The sequence below is a fragment of the Ornithorhynchus anatinus genome, chromosome 21 (assembly GCF_004115215.2).
Source record: "Ornithorhynchus anatinus isolate Pmale09 chromosome 21, mOrnAna1.pri.v4, whole genome shotgun sequence".
Taxonomy (NCBI): domain Eukaryota; kingdom Metazoa; phylum Chordata; class Mammalia; order Monotremata; family Ornithorhynchidae; genus Ornithorhynchus; species Ornithorhynchus anatinus.
The window spans coordinates 8592280-8613328 of record NC_041748.1 but is presented as its reverse complement, the minus strand read 5'-3'; the positions used below and the strand labels follow the sequence as shown (position 1 = coordinate 8613328).

The window sequence follows — 21049 nt, the reverse complement described above, 5'->3', positions numbered from 1 at the left end:
CACCCAGCCGGCCCACTTGGCTCCTGTGATGCCACCCTCGTCCCTGGGCCTCCATCTCTCCCGTCTCGATGCAGACCCCCCTGACAACCCTCCCTCCTCCCATCCCCCAGACGGCGACTACTCTCCCCCGCTTGGAAGCCTTCCTGAAGGCCCACCTCCTCCACGAGGCCTTCCCCGACTAGGCCGCACCTTTCCCCTCCCAGTCCGTCCTGCGTGGCCCTGGCTCGCTCCCTGTGCCCAGCGCTGCGGCCCTTGGGGACAACCCGTCAGTGGATTGCTTTCTATCGATGTCTGCCCCCCCTCCCCCCCCGGACTGGTAGCTGGTTGTGGGCCGGGACCGTCCCCGCCGACTGTCGCCTTGTAGGCCGGGACCGTCCCCGCCGACTGTCGCCTCGCACCCTCCCGAGCGCTTAGTACGGTGCCGTGCACAGCGTCCTAAACACGTCCGAATGAGCGGTGCTTGGCCCATAGTAAGCGCTTATGGAATACGAGGAGGAGGAGGAGGAGGAGGAGGAGGAGGAGGATGCTGATGGTGCCCCCCGCCCGGCAGGCCGGGGCTCTCTGCCCTAGTCCGGGCGCCTTGTGCGGGGGTCCGGGGGTCCGGGGGGCGCGGAGGAGGAGCGGCCAGGGAAGGAGGGGGTGGGCGGAGGAGGAGGAGGAGGAGGGTTGAGGAGGGGGGCTGAGGAGGCGGGCCGGGGGCGGCGCGGGGCCGGGCAGGACCGGGCCGTGGGTTGTCGCCCGCTTCGGGGGGCGGCGGGAGGGTCGCGGTGGCGGCGGCGGGGCCGAGCCGGGGGCCGCGGGGGTCCCGGGGCTCGGCCAGGGGCCGGGCCTGCGGCTGGCGGGGGCCCGGGGCGGGGCCGGGGGAGCGGGCCCCCGGGCGGCCCGTCCTCCGCGCGGCGGCGGCAGTGTCGGCGGTGGCGGCGGTGTCGGCGGCGGCGGCGGCGGGCCGGACGAGGAGGAGGAGGCGGCGGCGGCGGCGCGGCGGAGGCCCTGGCGGAGACGGGGACGGAGGAGACGACGGCGGCGGGGGCCCGGGGCTGATGGCGGCGGCGGCGGCGGCGGTCCCGATCCCGGTCTCGGCGGCCCCGGCCGGCGGCCTGCTCTCCCCGCGCCTGGGCCCCAGCCAGCCGGCCAGCCCCGGCGCCCCGTCCCCCAAGGTGAGCAGCCACGGCCGTCCGGGACCGCCGCCCCCGCCCGCCGACGGGCCGGGGAGCTGGGCGAAGGAGGGCCCGACGGCCGGAGGGCTTGGTGACCGGGAGGGAGGACCGAGGGGCGGCCGGGCCTCGTCTCCTCCCGGAGGGCCCCCACGGCCGCCCTTCTCCCCGCCTCTTAGCCCCGGCCTAGCGGGACACACACCCTCCCCGAAGAGGCCCGCAGGACGAAGCCAACGCCGGGAGCCGAGCCGGCCCGGCCCGGCCCGGCCCGGGGCCCCCAACCCCCAAACCCGCCTCCCTCCACCGCCCGGCCTGCCCGGACCCAGAGCGGGAACCATCGTTGGCACTGGGGTATTTGTTAAGCGCTCACTCTGCGCCAGGCGCCGCACTGGGGGTTGTCACCGTTTATTGTTGCATTGTACTTTCCCAAGGCCTTAGTTCAGGGCCCCGCGCACAGGAAGGACGTAATAAGACGAGCAAGTGAATGACTGCAAGCCAGTCGGCTGGACACGCTCCTTGCCCCACTTGGGGCGCCCCGTCTCAATCCCCATGTTACAGAAGACGTAACTGAGGCCCAGAGAAGTAAAGTGACGTGCCCAAAGCCTCCCAGCAGACGAGTGGCAGAGCCGGGATTGGAATCCGTGACCTCTCGACTCCCAGGCCCGTGCTCTGTGTACTAGGCCGTGCACCCCGTGGTATTTATGGAGCGGCTCCCGGGGGCCGGGCACTGTACTAGGTGCTTCAGAGTGTACGCGAGAGTCGGTAGGCACGCTCTCTTCCTTCGAAGACTCGACAAGCTAGTGAGGGAAACAGACATTCTACTTGAATTGTGGGTGGGGGAAGCAACCACCGGTAAAAATCTGGAAAATAAAAAAGCGCAGGGGGAATGGGGTGAGGACCTAAGTGCTTAGCGGGTAATGAACTCAAGTGCCTAAGTTGACAGGGGTGGGAGAATAGGTGGGGAGGTTAGTCAGGAAAGGCTTCCTGGAGGAGACATAGTAGTAATAATAATAATTACGGTATTTACTAAGTGGGTGTCAGGCACTGTACTCAGCCCTGGGAAACTGTATTAACCAGTTATAAATTGGTTCAGTGCTTACTACGTGCCAGGCACTGTGCTAAGTGCTGGGGGTTAGATGCAGGGTAATGGATCAGATAGTTCCTATCCCACAGTGGGGCCCACAGCCCCATGAGAGAGAAGAGAAGAGAGAGAGAGAGAACTCCTTTAATTCCCAATTTACAGATGAGGAAACTGAGGTCCAGCGAAGTCAAGTGACTTACCTAAGGATGTATAGCAGGCAAGTGCTAGAGCCGGTATTAAAGCCTAGGTCTTCTTACTGCCAGGCTGTTTTATTTCCACCAGGACACAGCGTTCATAAATTTACAAAGTGTGCATGTGGTTTTCAGGTGTCCCTCACAGAGCCTATACCTTTGCCCATGAACTGGTATTTCTGGAAAGGATTGAATAGCTTTCCTGAAACTAGTCCTTAAGAAGTAAGAAAATAATGAAATCCCTTAAAAATGAATCTATTTTTCCTAAATGGCACTTGTACATTCTTTTTTTGCACAAAATTACGATTGAACAAACCCCTTACTCCCCTGCAAATAGAGAATACAGTTGTCGAGAAGAAAATTGATTGGTATCTGAAGATCATTTTTGGGGTAGCGTAATGAATCATTTGGTCAGTGGTATTTATTAAGTCCTCACAGTGTGCAGAACACTGTACTAGGTGCTTAAGAGAGTACAGTAGAGTTAGTAGACTGTCGTCAAGGAGACTACATTTTAGTAGGCACTGAAAGAAATTATAGGTAGGTGGAAGTAACAGTGATTTAAAATATGTACTTGAGTTTGAGTGTTTGTGTGGGTTGGGGGGTGTGCTGAGAGAGAAGGGGTGGATGAGTACCTGAGTGCTTAAATGATAGAGATGTACTGAAGTGACAGTAAGGAGGCAAATAAGGTGGGGAGGTAATTAGGGAAGGCCTCCTGGAGGAGATGTGATTTCAGAAGGACCTCGAAGATGGGGAGAGCAGTGGTCTGTGGGATATGAAAGGGGAAGAAAGTTCCTGAGAGGAGGGAGGGCGTGAGTAAGAGGTCAGTGGAGGGAGAGTTGAAAATGGGGCCTAGGGAGAGCAGAGGTCTGCTGGTTGTGGAGTGAGTTTCAAGGCGAGAAGAAGAGCATGAGGTGCAAAACATGAGAAGAAAACACAATGACTAAGTCTCAGTGGATACAGCCCAGGCCTGGGAATCAGAAGGTCATGGGTTCTAATCCCGGCTCTGCCACATGTCTGTTCTGTGACCCTGAGCAAGCCACTTCACTTCTGAGCCTCTGACACCTCATCTGTAAAATGGAAGTTAGGAGTGTGAGCCTTATGTGGGACAGGGACTGTGTCCAACCTATCTTGCATCTACCCTAGCGCTGAGAAGAGTGCTTGTCACATTGTAAGCACGTAAGAAATACCATAACTATTATTGTTAGGTTGGCTCGAGAGGAGCAAAATATGCGACCTGGGGTGTAGTGGAAGGAAGAGGGAGGTAAGTAGGAGGGAGAGAGCTGATAGAGTGCCTGAAAGCTCTGCTTGACGCAGAGAAGAATAGACAACCATTTGAGGTTTTGGAGGAGCGTGTAAATGTTTGCAGAGTAATATTTTCTGAAAAATGATCCGTGGAACAGAGTGAAATGGGGACTGGAGAGGGGAGAGTCAGAAGACAGAGACGTCTGGGAAGAGGTTGATGCGTAAGTCAAGATGGGATATGAGAAGCTTTTGGACCCGCGTGGTGGCAGCGGTTTGGATGGAGTTGAGGATCCTGGAAATGTGGAGAATAAAACAGCAGGATTTGTAGATTGACGGAATATGGGGGTTGAAAGAGAGGGGAGTCAAGGGTAATACCAAGGTTGCAGGCTTGAGAGACAGGAAGGTGGTGGTGTTGATAGTGATGGGAAAGTTAGGAGGAGAGGATTTGCAAGGAAGTTGCATTCTCTCTCATGGCTTCAGCTACCTCCTTTACGCAGGTCATCTCCAGCCCTGATCTCTCTCCCTCTCTGCAGTTTCACATTTCCTCCTGCCTTCAAGACATCTCCACTTGGAGGTCCCCTGGACACCTCAAACTTAACATGTCCAAAACAGAGCTCCATATCTTCCCACCCAAACTCTTCCCCCGATTTTCCAGTCACTGTAGATAGCACCACCATAAACTGGCTGTCTCACAAGCCCATAATCTGGGTGTTATCCTCAACTCATCTCTCTCATTCAACCTGCATATTCACGGTATCACTGAATCCTATTAGTTCAGCCTTCACAGTGTCACTAAAATCCTCCCTTTCCTCTTCGTAAAAACTACTACCAGGTTAATGCAGGCATTTGACCTTTCCCATCTTGATTACTGCATCGGCCTCCTTGCTGACCTCCCTGCCTCCTGCCTCTCCCCACTCCGGCCCATATTTCTAGTGACTATTCACCCCCTGGCCAGCCTAACCTTAGCTCACCAGCACCTGAGGTTCTGAGAGGGAGGAAGAATTATTAACATAGCTCCTGGGGCGATTGACCCCGGAGACGCTGGGTGAGCAATAAGGCCCACCCGGAATGAGAAAATGGTGGTGGGTCTTGTCACACGATCCTTTTCACCTCAGATATGGCCAGCAGAAGGGAAGAGGATCGGGAAGTATATCTGGGGAGGGGGTCTCCACGAACTCACTGTAGTAGGTTGGAATTCTGTCACAACGACGTGGCAAGTTGCCTCTACCCAGAGTCTGGGACGCCCGATCTGTCAGACCTTGTGTGGCTCTGAGAGACCGAGTGGACCTCCTCGTTGGAGCTAGGAGGAGTGAGTAATCTAGGAACTCGACCCGGAATCTTGAAGCCCTATAGGGGAGGTTGGAGAGGTGGCTCGTTTGGGGTTACTTGTTTGACGGGTAACCCGTTTGGGATAACTTGAAGGAAAGCCCGTTTGGGGTGGTTTGAGAGGTAGCCTGTTTGGGGAAACTTGAAAAGAAGCCCTTTTGGGCTAGTTTCTGAGGTGTCTCCCTCTCAGTTTTATCAGCTTCTAGAAGCGGGGTACTGTGCTGACCAGTGTACTTACTGCCTGTTAGCCTAGGGATAGCTTTGCTTCTGATGGTTATTTAGCATAGGTTCCGTGTGCCATCATCTTATTAAACCTGCTTCCATCGCCCATAACCCTCGAGTCAGTGAATCCATTTCCAACCCTCTGATCTGTCAGCTCACGTGTTAGCCGGCGGCTGCTTCCGCCCAGTGACAAATTCACTCTGTTGCCCGGATCACTTTTCTACAAAACAGTTCATTCCGTGTTTCCCTCTACCCCTGCAGGGTTGGGGAGGGTGCTACTTCTGCTCAAGTGCCGAGGCTGGGGCAGCTGCTGATTGACCAGGAGCAGGGACAGGGTCAGGTGGCAAATGCCCTCTTTTTCCCTCCCTTCCGGTCAGTGGAATTGTAGTTACAGACCGGTAGCTCACGGATGATTGGCAAACCTAGAAGGCCGGTACAGTAGTCTAATTTTGGGAGTCTAATTCAAGAGTTTGAAGTGGTGGTGCCCCTCAGGACTTATGCACATAGTGGATAGAGCCCGGTCTGGGAGTCAGAAGGTCCTGGGTTCTAATCCCCTACTGAAGGTGCACCTCTTCCAAGAGGCCTTCCCAGACTAAGCCCCCTTTCCTCAGCTCCCCCTTCCATCCGCGTCACCTCAACTCGCTCCCTTTGCTCTTCAACCCCTCTCCCCACCCCACAGCACTTATGTATATATGTAAATATCTATAATTCTATTTATTTGTATTGATGCCTCTTTACTTGCTTTGATGGCTGCTTCCCCCCACCTCTAGACTGTAAGCATGTTGTGGGCCGGGATTGCCTCTCTTTATTGCTGTATTGTACTTTCCAAGCGCGTAGTACAGTGCTGTGTACACAATAAGCACTCGATAAATACGGCTGAATGAATGAATAATACCAGCTCTGCCACTTGTCTGTTATATGGCCTTGGACATATAACATATAAATAGTTAATTTCTCTGTGCCTTAGTTCCCTCATCTGTAAAATGGGAATTAAGACTGTGAGCCCCATGCAGGAGAGGGACTGTGTCCAACCCGATTTGCTTGCATCCACCCAGCGCTTAGTACAGTGCCTGGCACATAGTAAGGGCTTAACAAATGTATTATTATTATTATTATTATTATTATTTATGTATCTTTAAATTATATATTCTAAATTACTTATTCCTGTTAATGTCCGTCTGTCTGTTGTATTATTCCAAGTACTGAATACAGTGCTCTGCACATAGTAAGCGCTCAAAAAATACCTCTGATTGATTGATTGGGAGAGAAAGGTATAGAACCTGGAAATGCTATGGAAGAAAAATAGTATGTTTTGATTGAGTGAAGCCATGCAAAGTAAAGAAGCTCCCTGAGAGAATATGTAACTGGGGACTTGGAGCTGAGGTTTGAGGGGACCCCCCTTCCCCTCCCAGTTAGGGGATAGGAGGTGGAAGAGGAGTTAGCAAATGGTGCTGAGAAGCAGTGGTGAGGGGTGAGCACCATGTCAGTTCTGTGTTTGCGAAAACAGAGTGGTCAGCAGCATGAAAGATTGCTTAGAAGACAAGGAGAATTAATAAGGGTAGAATTCACTGGAGTTGGCCAAGCGGAGATTATTGGAGACTTTGGAGAGTTGAGGGGAGCGCAGGGGGAAGAAAGATGAATAGAAGCTCATTGTTAAAATGTGAATGAAAAACAACTCTAAAGCTCTAAACTTGATCTAAGCTAGGATGTTAGTTGAGAACCCCCATCATGTTTCTGACGTACCTATCCGCATATTCAGTGAATACATGAGGATATTCGATACATACCCTTATTTTTGTCTTTTTCATTTGTTTCCTCTTCACCCATTGTGTATTTGGCAATTTCAGTCAGTCAGTCATATTTTTTGAGCACTGTACTAAGAGCTTGGGAGAGTACAGCATAACAATGTAACAGGCACATCCCCTGCCAATAATGAGCTTACAAATTAGAGACTGCAATTTATGTCCATTTATCTCTCGCATTAGACCGTGCTTCAAGAATGGTGACTCTCTCCTATTTGAATGTTTCCCTAGGCCCAGTAGATTGAATGCTGTGTACACGGCGAGTGTGTTGTCCACGCTTGCCCCACCATATAACTGGGTCGTAGTTTTAGAAAATGTGGCGGAATCGTGAATGCCTCTATCAATCAATCATTTATTGAGTATCAACTATGTGCAAATCACTGAACCTAAGCACTTGGGTGACTTCAGTAGAACAGAGTTGGGAGGCGTGTTCCTGGCCCACAATGAGCTCACAGTCTAGAGCGAGAGACATATTAAAATAAGTTACAACTATGTACCTAAGTGCCGAAGGTGGGGTGACTAAAGGGTATCGATCCAAGTACGAGTGCGACGCAGAAGGGAGAAGGAGTAGGGGAAATGAGGGCTTAGTCAGGAAAGACCTCTTGGAGGAGATGTAATTTGAATAAAGCTTGAAAGGTGGGGAAGGTGATGATCTGTTGGATATGAAGGTAACTCTGTGCCCAACAGACACAGTTTCGTTGGTGTTAGAGGAGTTAAAGTGAGTGTGCTGGGTCCTAGTAGGAAGTCAACAAGGAAAGATAGGAGGAGGCAAGGTGATTAAGTACCTTAAAACCAATGTAGAGGTGGATGGGTAACCCCTGGAGGTACTTGAGGAGTGGGTAAACGTGGACTGAATATTTTAGACCAACAATCGGGGCAGCAGTGAAGCAGAATGGACTGGAGTCGGGAGAGTAGGAAGCAGAAAAGTCAGCGAAGAGGCTGATGCGGTAGTCACAGCCAGGGTAGTCAAGGCTATGTGGTAGGATATATTTTTCCATAGGCTAACATGCAGCTGCATTGGTTAAGGAGGTGGTATGGCCTAGTGGAAAGAGTATGGCTAGGATTCAGGAGACCTAAGTTTCTACCCTGGCTTCTCCGTTTCCTTCTCTGTGACCTTGGGCAGATCGTTAAACTTCGTACCTTTGTTTCCTCAACTGTGAAGTAGAGATTCAATTCCTGTTCTTCCTCCTTAGGCTGTGAGCCCCGTGTGGCATAGGGACTGTATCCGATCCAGTGATCTTGAATCTACTCCAGCATATAGCATAATGCCTGGCAAAGAGTAAGAGTTGAATAATAATTATAATAATAGTATAATTATCATCTTCATCATTCCATAAGAATGTAAGGTTCTCCGAGCAGCGGTTGTACCTTGTGTTTCCCAAGTGCTCTGCTGCCCGGCTCATCTTCCTGTAGAAACGCTCTGGGCATGTCACTCCCCTTCTTAAAAACCTCCAGTGGTTACCTGTCAACCTCCGCAGGAAACAAAAACTTCTCACTCTAGGCTTCAAGGCTCTCCATCACCTTGCCCCCTCCTACCTCTCCTCCCTTCTCTCTTTCTACTGCCCACTCCGCACACTCTGCTCCTATGCCGCACACCTCCTCACCGACCCCGTTCTCACCTATCCCGCCGTCGACCCCCGGGCCACGTCCTCCCGCGGTCCCGGAACGCCCTCCCTCTTCACCTCCGCCAAACTAATTCTCTTCCCCTCCGCCAAACTAATTCTCTTCCCCTCTTCAAAACCCTACTTAAAGCTCTCCTCCTTCAAAAGGCCTTTCCAGACTGAGCTCCCCTTTTCTCTCTGCTCCCTCTACACCCCCTTCACCTCTCCGCAGCTAAACCCTCTTCTCCCCCACTTTCCCTCTGCTCCTCCCCCTTCCCGTCCCATCCCCTCAGCACTGTACTCGTCCGCTCAACTGTATATATCTTCATTACCCTATTTATTTTGTTAATAAGATGTACATCACCTTGATTCTATTTATTTGCTATTGTTTTAATGAGATGTTCTTCCCCTCGATTCTATTTATTGCCATCGTTCTTGTCTGTCCGTCTCCCCCGATTAGACTGTAAGCCCATCAAAGGGCAGGGACTGTCTCTATCTGTTACTAATTTGTACATTCCAAGTGCTTGGTACAGTGCTCTGCACATAGTAAGCGCTCAATAAATACTATTGAATGAATGAATGAATACTCCATAAATACCATTTTTCTACTACCAGACCTGGCCCTGATTTATAGGTAAATAATGACACTGTAAATCTGCCCTCCCCACCCCCATACCTTTTTCCTCCTCCTGTTTCTAGGGCATTTCCTGCTCCCTTTATTCTGATCACAGCTCCCTCCTTCCCCATCTCCCTCGTTCTTCTCCAGGCCCCTGCAGTCTAATATTTCTTTTCAGCTTTGTTCATGGCAGGAGCTGCTCCTCCTTCCCACCTCCCCAGCTCAGGGTTTGATAATAAAGTAGGAAAGAGGAGGGACGGCCCAGTGTACCTGCAGTTGCCCCCAAGTGCTTAGTGTAGTTCTTTGCACATAGAAGGCACTCAGTAAATACGATCGATTGATTGATAGTGATGCCTGTGCCCCCGGCCTTCCGTGGTCTACCCTTCTTCCCTCTTTCATGGCAGGGATGGGCACGGAGAGGCGGTGCTGTGAGCAGTTTGAGGGTCGGCAGGCGGATATGGTGCAGGATGTGTTCGTGGTGGGAGGACTGGTGCTAGGTTCCGTGACTGAAAGGGATTTAGAGAAGCCCAGGGGGTAGAGCTTGGGCCTGGAAGTCAGAAGGATCTGGGTTCTGATTCGGGTTCTGCCACGTGTCTGCTGTGTAACCTAGGGTGAGGCACTTAACTTCTCTGTGCCTCAGTTACCTCACTTGTAAAATGGCGATTACCACTGCGAGCCCCACATGGGGCAAGGACTATGTCCTTGCTGGTATCCACCCCAGCATTTAGAACAGTTCTTGGCACATAGTAAGCGCTTAACAAATACCGCAATAAACAGCATGGCATAGTGGATCGGGCACAGGCCTAGGAGCCTGACGGTCATAGGTTCTAATCCTAGCTCTGCCACCTGTCTGCTTTGTGACATTGGGCAAGTCACTCGCTTAACAAATGCCACGGTCAGCGACATGGTGTAGTGGATAGAGCACCGGCCTGGGTGTAAGAAGATTGTGGGTTATAATCCAGCTCCGCCACTTGCCAGCTGTGTGACCTTGGGCAAGTCATTTCACTTCTCTGGGCTCAAGTTACCTCATCTGTGAAACAGGGAGTGAGACTGTGAGCCCCACGTGGGATGAGGGACTGTGTCCAACCTGACTCGCTTGTAGATATCTTAGTACAGGGGCTGGCACATAATAAGCACTAAACAAATACAGTTATTATTATATAGGGGGGGCAATCAGCGACGCTGGTGGTGGGAACACACTGCAGTGTTGTTCCGCAGGGGCATGCTCTCTTTTGGGTGGCTTTTGGTGGCAATGGATGGGTTTGCCGGGGCAGAGTGGTCACTGTGCACTTGTTTAAGGGGACTTGTGGATGAGCGTGGGGATTAAGGGGTGTGAGGTGGCTCTTGGGTGTGGCACTGCCCAGATTAATGACTAAAAGATGCTGGCAGGCCACGGGGAAGAAAGGGGAGGATGCCCAATTCAGGGTGCAGAGAACCAAGAAAAACTGCTTGCAGAAGGGGAGGGCAGAGAGGCAGTAGGCAAGGGGAGGAATGGATTTACCGTTGGCAGTTGGCGGTAATATCCCGGGCAGGGCTCATGGATTCTGGGGCACTGGGCAGTTACTGCTGGGCATATTGCAGTATTACCTGTATCGAGAGGCAGCTGTAACTTGGGATTCACTTGTATGATGCCCAGCCCACCACATTTCTCACAGTGAAAAGCAACATGGCGTAGTGGATAGAGCCCGGACCTGGGTTTCTCTCTGACCTCCCTTCCTCCTCTCTCGCCCTGCTCCAGTCTATTCTTCACTCCGCTGCCCGGCTCATCTTCCTGCAGAAACGATCTGGGCATGTCACTCCCCTTCTTAAACAACTCCAGTGGTTGCCTATCAATCTCCGCTCCAAACAAAAACTCCTCACTCTAGGCTTCGAGGCTCTCCATCACCTAGCCCCTTCCTACCTCTCCTCCCTTCTCTCTTTCTACCACCCACCCTGCACCCTCCGCTCCTCCGCCGCCCACCTCCTCACCGTCCCTCGGTCTCGCCTATCCCGCCGTCGACCCCTGGGCCACGTCCTCCCACGGTCCTGGAACGCCCTCCCTCCTCACCTCCGCCAAACTGATTCTCTTTCCCTCTTCAAAACCCTACTTAAAACTCACCTCCTCCAAGAGGCCTTCCCAGACTGAGCTCCTCTTCTCCCTCTACTCCCTCTGCCACCCCCCTTTACCTCTCCGCAGCTAAACCCTCTTTTTCCCCTTTTCCCTCTGCTCCTCCACCTCTCCCTTCCCATCCCCACAGCACTGTACTCGTCCGCTCAACTGTATATATTTTCATTACCCTATTTATTTTGTTAATGAATTGTACATCGCCTTGATTCTATTTAGTTGCCATCGGTTTTTACGAGATGTTCTTCCCCTTGACTCTATTTATTGCCATTGTTCTTGTCCGTCCATCTCCCCCGATTAGACTGTAAGCCCGTCAAACGGCAGGGACTGTCTCTATCTGTTGCCAACTTGTTCATCCCAAGCGCTTAGTACAGTGCTCTGCACATAGTAAGCGCTCAATAAATACTATTGAATGAATGAATGAATGAGTCTGAAGGTCATGGGTTCTAATCCTGGCTTTGCCACTCACCTGCTGGGTGACCTTGGGCAAGTCACTTCCTTCTCTGGGCCTCAATTACCTCATCTGAAAAATGGGGATTGAGCCTGTGAGCCCATCTATAATTCTCTTTATCTCTTTTGATGCTATTGATGCCTGTCTACTTGTTTTGTGGTCTGTCTCCCCCCTTCTAGACTGTGAGCCTGTTGTTGGGTAGGGATTGTACTTTCTAAGCGCTTAATACAGTGCTCTGCACACATTAAGCGCTCAATAAATACGATTGAATGGATCAACAGGGACTGTGTCCAACCCGATTTGCTTTATCCACCCCAGCACTGAGTACAGTGACTGGCACAAAGTAAGTGCTTAAATACCACAACTCATTATCATCTTAAGCCCCACTTGCTCAATAGCTCCTCAGAGTTGCTCTGTCCCTTCTGAAACCCGGCAGTCGATTAGCTATGGCTAGACTAGTATAGCATGCCAAATTCAAGAAAGGAGTAACCCATCATGGTTCTGTCTCTTCTGAAATAAACCTGGCAGTCAGTTGCTCCAAACAGGACAGTGTGGCACACTGACCTCAAGAAAGCAGCTCTTTTTGAGTAGAGGCTTTATAAGTGTAAGAGAAGAGGGAAAAGCACAAACCTCAGACATATCAGCCACACAAACAGTTTTGTGTGTGCATGGTGCAGCCAGTATTGGGTGTGTGTTGGCCTTTCACACATACACGCACTCAGTGTTTGTGAGAACGAAGAACAACTATATGTGGTGGTAATATGTTTAGTCTTAGGGAATTCAGCAGCGCAATGTTGAATCCTGCACAAAATGTTGATGCTACAGTAATTGTATTGAGTTTGGAGTTCTAAGATTAATTATTTTCTTGTGTGGAATAATCCTATTTTGAAAAGAGCAGAGTAATCAAATCTCTAGGCTTCTTGGGTTAAATTCTGTTCTTTCCTAAGTTCATCAAGATAAAGAAAACGACTGCACAGTCTAAATATTTTTACTTGTTCAGTTGTGTACTTAGAAATCTTGGTGTTTCACCTATACATATTCAAAAATATACATGGTAAAAAAGTTTGGAATTCATTAGTACAGAACTTATTACATTCAACCCATGCTTCTTTCCTTTGTTCCTTTTTTCTAGTAGTAAAGGGAGGAGGTTGGCTTTAGTTTTAAGAAGGAAATATTTGACCGAAATTGGGTTTAACATCAGTTTAGTTGCAAGAAGCAGGAGGTAGGTGACATTAGTTGTGGAGAGAGCACTGAGTCACTTAGCCTTCCTTGCCTGTTTTAAAGAGAGGTCGGTCCAGATACCAAAGAGCCTAGTATGTACACACAAATGCACGCACACCCCACAACCCAATGAGGTTCTGTTCCCAACACACCTCACCACCCCAGTGAAGTTATATTCCTCAAAAATGGTAGCAAATCATAGTGGTTGGTAACAATAGCATTTAATAATAATAATAATGATAATTATGGTATTTGTTAAGTGCTTACTAGGTGCCAGACACTAATCTAAGCCCTGGGGTGGTTACAAGAAAATCGCGTTGGACGCAGTCTCCTTCCCATGTGGGGCTCATAGTCTCACTTTATTAAGCACCTACCATATATGAGCAAAGCGCTGTGCTAAGCACTAGGGAAAAGCACATGGTGAAAATTACCTACAGTCCCTCGGTCTGAAAGTGGCTTACAATCTGAGAATAATAAAGTAGAGAGGGGGCATGGGGCAATGGCAATATAAGGAAAGAGGAGACAGAAAAATTAGACAACTAAAGCGATAAATACAATAAGAGCAACATGATACTGTGACTAGAGGAGCAGAGTTTTCAGCTTCCTTGGGGCCAACATTTGCAGTAGTCATAACCCCAGTGATGGCCACGCGGAAGGTGGGATGGGGGAAGATGTGAAGTCTTGGGTTCTGGTATTCATTCAGTCATATTTATTGAGCGCTTACTTTGTGCAAAACACTGTAGACCTCAGCCTTCCAGTGTCCTAAAGGTTGAGAAGGTGTTACTCGGCTGATGTCTTTTCCTTTTTCCTGGCTTGGAGGAGAGGCTGATGGAACTATCTCCTCCAACTCTCTCCTGGACCCCCTCCATTCCACTGATGCTCTCCTCTCAGAGCTCACCAGTGACTCCTCTTGTCAGATCCCACGGCTCCTACTTCCTCCTAATCCTTCTTGACATCTCAGCTGCCTTTGACACTGTGGACCTCAACAAATTGTCCAACCTTGGCTTCACTGATTCCGCCCTCTCCTGGTTCTCCTCTTATCTCTCTGGCTGTTCATTCTCCTTCTCGGGCTCCTCCTCCCCCTCCCATCCCCTGTCTTTAGGGGTTCCTCAAAGGTCTGTTCTTGGTGCCCTTCTATTCTCCATCTACACTCACTCCCTTGGTGAACTCATTCGCTTCCACGGCTTCAACTATCATCTCTACATGGAGGATACCCAATCTATATCTCCTCCTCTGTTCTCTCTCCTTCCCTTCAGGCTCGTATCTCCTCCAGCCTCCAGGACGTCCCCACCTGGATGTCTGCCCGCCACCTAAAACTCAACATGTCCAAGACAGAGCTTCTTATCTTCCCTCCCAAACCCTGTACTCTCCCTGACTTTTCCGTCACTGTAGACGGCACTGCTATCCTTTCCGTCTCACAAGACCGCAACCTTGGTGTCATCCTTGACTATGCTCTCTCATTCACCCCACATAACCAATCTGTTACCAAAGCCTGCCGGTCTCACCTTCACAGCATCGCCAAGATCTGCCCTTTCCTCTCCATCTATACCGCTACCATGTTAGTACAATTACTCATCCTATTCTGACTGGATTACTGCATTAGCATCCTTTCTGACCTCCCAACTTCCTGTCTTTACCCACTTCAGTCGATACTTCACTCTGCTGCCTGGATTATCTTTCTAAAGAAATTTTCAGGGCATGTCAACCCCCTCCTCAAAAATCTCCAGTGGTTGCTTATCAACCTCCATATCAAGCATAAGCTCCTCACTATTGGCTTCAAACCTCTCTATCACCTTGCCCCTTCTTACCTCACCTCCCTTCTCTCCTTCTTCATCCTAGCCCACAAACTCTGCTTCTCTGGCACTGACCTTCTTACTGTGTCTCATTCTTGCCTGTCCCACCGTCAATCCCTGGCCCACGTCCTACATCTGGCCTGGAACGCCCTCCCTCCTCAAATCAGCCAAAAAAATCACACTTCCCCCCTTCAAAACCCTACTGAAGGCTCACCTCACCAAGAGGCCTTACCAGACTAAGCCCCCCTTTTCCTCAGCTCACCCTCCCCTGCCCATCTCCCGGACTGACTTCCTTTGCTCAACCCCCCTCCCCGCCCCACAGCACTTGTGTATGTATGTACATATCTATAATTGTATTTGTATTAATGCCTGTTTACTTGCTTTGAGGTCTGTATAGCTATAATTTTATTTATATCGATGCCACTGATGCCTGTTTACTGGTTTTGATGTCTGTCTCCCCCTTTCTACACTGTAAGCCCCTTTATGGGCAGGGAGTGTCTCTCCTTATTGTTGAATTGTACTTTCCAAGTGCTCAGGACAGTGCTCTGCACAGTGTAAGCATTCAATAAATACGATTGAATGAATGGAAGTCACAGTGGTGTGGAATCCTTGATGGTTGAGTGGTAAAAGGGCAATGTAGTGGTATTGGGAATGGCTGTATCATGGGGTGCTTTTTCCTCATAGAAAACATGTTCTAGAGCCTCTGGAAAGGTAATATAAAATTAATTTTAAAAACCCTAGATACTGGTTAATCTTTAGTAGACTCATCAACACCTTCTGAAGTTACTGATCCTTCCCAGCTCTTCAAGGTCTTTGGTTAGCGGTTTAGCGACCTTGAAAATCTGACACAAGCTTGGGGCAATGCTTATTCCAACATCCACTGATGATCCATTGCTAAGCTCAGGGAAGGGTTTGGCTCTATCAATTCTGAGTGAGGATTCTCGAATTGCACTGTGATTGTAACCCAGAGTAATAATAATTAAAAAATAACAATGGTATTTGTATGTGCCAGGCACTGTTCTAAGCACTGGGATAGATACAAAGGTATCAGGTTGTCCCATGTGGGGCTCACAGTCTTAATCCCCTTTTTCAGATGAGGTAACTGAGGCACAAAGAAGTGAAGTGACTTGCTCAAAGTAACACAGCTGACAAGTGGCAGAGCTGGGATTAGAACCCAAGACCTCTGACTCCCAAGCCTGGGGTCTTTCCACTAAACCCCTCTACTTCTCTCTGATACACAGGGAAACATCCACTTGTGGTAGTAAAAGGACATTGAAAATAACTTTGGCAACTCACACCTTATAGTAATTCAAATTAGATTTTCTTTAATCTGAATCAGTATAGTTTTATTTATGAACATGTGAGTATCATGCAAATGCACACAAATGGGAGGTTCTTTTTAAGCAGTTGTTGAAACCATTTTTTAAATTTCAGGATGACATTGAAGAAAATTCCAACGATGACACCCAGCCATCCAAAAGGAGGAGGATGGGCTCAGGAGACAGCTCCCGGAGTTGTGAAACATCTAGTCAAGACCTTGGGTATTGTCATTTTATCGTTTAATGATTCATTCAGTCAATCATTCAGTCGTATTTATGGAGCTCTTACTGTGTGCAAAGCATTGGCCTAAGCGCTTGTGCTGTTGGTGTGTTGAACTCATGCATCAGTGCTTTTCTTTCCTATTTGCTCTGTGAGGTCAATTACGTCATGGTTTAGAAGATATTCTTTACAGTTCACTCTCGTTCCTCATCATCTTTATTTCTTGTTGGCCTCAGAATGCCTTTCCCTCAGATAGGGGATCGATGCACAGTACCACAAACGTTTAAGTGCCCACCAAGTTACTTCATGGAGAGTAAAGCAGTTTGCAAAAAAATCTCTTCCAATTATTGGGTGCCACAGCAGAGGGGCTTGATGCCCTAGAGCAGCTTCCCCTCTACCAGCCCACCCAATTCACTGGTGATTTAAAGGCCAAAGCCACTGAACCTTTTTCCTCTACCCGATGTGATTATTTTATATCTACCCCACCCCTTAGCACAAAGAAAGCATAAATGCACGATTATTAAAAGGGCCAGAGAACACCATTCCTGAGGCTCCCTTGTTGCTGACTGTTGGGTCAGTCATGGACATCTTTGTCCTCTCTCTGGGGTGGAAGCACCTTGCCCTGCTCTCTCTGACTCCCCCTTGGTAACAGGGAGGAGCGAAGCCACAAACCAGAGAAGGGATTCAATGAGGCAAGGAAGTTGGGAACATTGATAAAGAAAGGAAACAGAACATTTTTCTTTGTTCAGACTTTTTCAGGGGTCCATTTTGTATGACAGTGCTTGAAACTGCCTGGATTGAAAATATGTTTCCCTTTAAATATGTATGTTTGGCAAAGAGAATATTTCCCATGGGGGTAAACTTCCATTTAGGAGCAGGTAACGTTTCTCTCATGCTATAACATAATTCCAGGGGTCCATGAATCTTCGCTGGCAGGAGTCTTGAACTCCTGTCTTGCCACATTTGCATTTGTGCTTGATGACTGCCCTTTTGGTCACACAAACCCATTATTCAAATGGTAAATGCTTACTTAAAAATCACCTCCTCCAAGAGGCCTTCCCAGACTGAGCTCCTCTTCCCCCTCTACTCCCTCTGCCATCCCCCCTTTACCTCTCCGCAGCTAAAGCCTCATTTTCCCCTTTTCCCTCTGCTCCTCCACCTCTCCCTTCCCATCCCCACAGCACTGTACCCGTCCGCTCAACTGTATATATTTTCGTTACCCTATTTATTTTGTTAATGAATTGTACATCGCCTCGATTCTATTTAGTTGCCATTGTTTTTACGAGATGTTCTTCCCCTTGACGCTGTTTAGTGCCATTGTTCTTGTCTGTCCGTCTCCCCCGATTAGACTGTAAGCCCGTCAAACGGCAGGGACTGTCTCTATCTGTTGCCGACTTGTTCATCCCAAGCGCTTAGTACAGTGCTCTGCACATAGTAAGCGCTCAATAAATACTATTGAATGAATGAATGAAAATGCCCCTTGCCTTATTCTCCAGACTGTAAACTCCTTAAGGGCAGGCATCCATGTCTACCAACTCTTTTGTATTGTACTCTGCCAAGGGCTTACTAAAATGCTCTGCACACAGTAAGTATTCATTAAATACCATAGAAGCCAAACTGCATAGAAGTAGCATGGCCTAGTGGATAGAGCATGGGCCTGGGAGTCAGAAGGGCCTGGGTTCTAATCCTGGCTCTACCACTTGTCCGCTGGGTGACCTTGTACAAGTCAGTTCACTTCTCTGTACTTCGGTTACCTCATCTGTAAAATGGGGATTGAGACTCTGAACCCCATGTGGGACAGGGACTGTGTCCAATCTGATTTGCTTATAGCCATCCCAGCCCGTAGAATGGTGCCTGCCACATAGTAAGTATTATTGTTGTTATTATTATTATTATTATTATTAGTCTAGGTACAAGTGCTGAAATCCTACTCCTTTTTCAGATGATGAACACTGACCAGGGGATGGTGGAGTATGAATTCAGGGCTCTTGGGCAGGTCCTGAATCTTGGATTGCAAACTCATGAATTGTAGCTGTTTTCAGAGCACGCTTAAACTACTTCTGCTCATTTGTCAGCCGATGGGGGTGCAGGATCCTGGTGCTTTTCAGCATATTTATTAAAATTAGCCTGGGCCTCTTGAGGTTTCCTGACTGATAACCCTATAGAATTAGTCAGGTGAGGAGCCCTAGTTCTGTTGAAGAAGCGTGGCTCAGTGGAAAGAGCCTGGGCTTGGGAGTCATAGGTCATGGGTTCAAATTCTGGCTCCGCTGCTTGTCAGCTATGTGACTGTGGGCAAGTCACTTAACTTCTCTGTGCCTCAGTTACCTCATTTGTAAAATGGGGATTAAGACTGTGAGCCTCATGTGGGACAACCTGATTACCCTGTATCTACCCCAGCGCTTAGAACAGTGCTCTGCACATAGTAAGCGCTTAACAAATGCCAACATTATTATTATTTCAGAAATGCATTTAGCAACCCAGTGGCTTCTTGCTGATCATTAATCTAATCAATCATTTATCCAGCATTTACTGTGTACAAAACTTGGGAGAGTACAATATAAAAGAGTTGGTAATCAACTCCTGATCGTATTTGTTGAGCACTTACTCTCTGCAGAGCACTGTTCAGAGTATTTGCGAGAGTACAGTACAACAATATAACAGACACATTCCTTGCCTACAGCGAGCTCACAGTCTAGAAGGGGAGACTGTCATTAATATAAATAAACAAATCACAGATACGTACATAAGTGTTGGGTTAATAATAATAATAGTAATAATAATGATGGTATTTGTCAAGTCCTCACTATATGCCAGGCCCCATACTAAGTGCTGGGGTGAATACAAGCCAATCAGGTTGGATACAGTCCCAGTCTCATGTGGGGCTCACAGTCTCGATCCCCATTTTACAGATGAGGTAGCTGAGACTCAGAGAAGTTAAATGACTTGCCCAAGGTCACACAGCAGACAGGTGGTAGAGCAGGGATTAGAACCCATGATCTTCTGACTCGCAGGCCCGTGCTCTATCCACTACACCATGCTGGGGGTTTGGAGGGGGAGGGCGTGGTGGTGAATAAAGGGAGTGAGTTGGGTGACATGTTGGGAAATAATAATAATAGCATTTGTTATTAATAATAATAACATCGGCATTTGTTAAGCACATACTATGTGCCAGGCACTGTACTAAGCGCTGGGATGGATACAAGCATCTCGGGTTGGACACAGTTACATTCATTTGCAACAGACCATCACCCTCCCCACCTTCTGAGTTTTAGTCAAAGTACTTCTCCAAGAGACCTTTCCTGACTAAGCCCCTACACCTCCTCCCTTCTGCGTCCCATTTGCGCTTGGTCAGAACCCTTTATTCAACCCACCTTGGTGGATATGTTCCCTGCCCACAGCAAATGTACAGACTAGAGGAAGCTTACAGTCTAGAGTAAGGTACACAATATTCACATTTTATTAAGTTCATTTTTAGATTTTGTCATGCAAAAGTTCCAAGCCTGATTTTTCTATTCCCAGTCGTAACAAAATTCTCTGAATTGTTTACAAAGTAAGTACTCCCCAAAATCTAACCCTGTGCAAAACAAAAATGTTTAAAAGCAATGTTTTTAAACTATAGTGTCTTATGTGAAATGTTTCTACATTTAGCTTTAGCTACTTTCCAGCTGAAAATTTGATAGAATATAAATGGCCACCCGATGAAACAGGCGAATACTACATGCTTCAGGAACAAGTCAGTGAATACTTGGGAGTGACATCATTTAAGCGGAAATATCCAGGTATTTGGGTTCCAGTTTATAGAAGTGTTAATCTGATACATTAATATACACAAACATCATTCCTGCCCCAATGTTATAGTTGTGTTTTGGCAATCCGTGTTATCAAAAGAATTATACTGACCACTGGTTCAGTGGGTTATGGCAAAGATGTCTCCGTACCTCTCCGCACTTGGCTGTGAACCCCTTAAGCATTTTGATACTTACCCCAGCCCCATAGTACTTATGTGAATACTGTTCTACTCTACTATTCTCCTTATCCCTAATCTGTTTTAAAGTCTGGCTCCCTATGAAGATTGAAAGCTTCTTGTGGGCAAGGATCACACCTGCCGACTCTGTTGAATTGTATTTTTCTTTCCAAGCACTCAGTACGGTGCTCCTGCCCACAGAAAGCACTCAATAAATACTATTGATTGATTATTTGGAAAGAATGGAAATAGAACCCAGAGGAGTTAGCCACGCCTGATGAAATTAAAGTTTTGCATAAACAAACAAAAAAAGCGCATTTCAAGCTGTTTGCCCTCAAGAATTACACTGGGCATTTCTGACCGCATGAGCATTATCTATCTTTTTTAGTGTTGCATGATGGAATCTTTCCTTGTAGGCCAAGGACTCAATTTAGTCCCAAAAAGTTTGAGGCCAAGAACTTGCACGAAAGAATCGATTGGAGCACTAGTATCAGATGACACTCGCACTTCTCATCTCTGCCAATTGTGTTCCATGTGGGATAGCGGGTAAAACGAGTGAGCAGGCGGGCTTCGTGCATATAGCATATTGCAAAGAGCCCTCGGGAGTTTTATAAACCCAATCCACTTCTGCCCAGTGTGCCCGCCTAATAGTGCTGATGCCAGTCAGAAGCCCCGTAGATCAGTAGGTGGTTACCACCTCCTTGGTAGCTGCTGAAGTTTTCGTCGTCCAGCTATTTTCAGG

The 21049-nt window shown here is 48.5% G+C and overlaps 1 protein-coding gene across 5 annotated transcripts in view; it reads left to right on the top strand.

The window, feature by feature from the left end:
* The first annotated feature begins 397 nt into the window (after window positions 1-397).
* PHF10 (PHD finger protein 10) overlaps window positions 398-21049 on the top strand; it is a 34732-nt gene continuing 14080 nt past the window's right edge. For 3 of the 5 annotated variants that reach the window (XM_039915132.1, XM_039915133.1, XM_029048625.2), the window contains exons 1-3: window positions 1026-1157; window positions 16239-16345; window positions 19992-20122. In XM_039915132.1, coding sequence (XP_039771066.1) covers window positions 1041-1157; window positions 16239-16345; window positions 19992-20122 — 355 coding nt within the window. In that variant the 5' untranslated portion in view covers window positions 1026-1040. Of the gene's footprint in view, window positions 471-1025; window positions 1158-1900; window positions 1917-16238; window positions 16346-19991; window positions 20123-21049 lie in introns of those variants that run through there. The other 2 variants (XM_029048622.2, XM_039915134.1) reach the window with 2 other exon arrangements.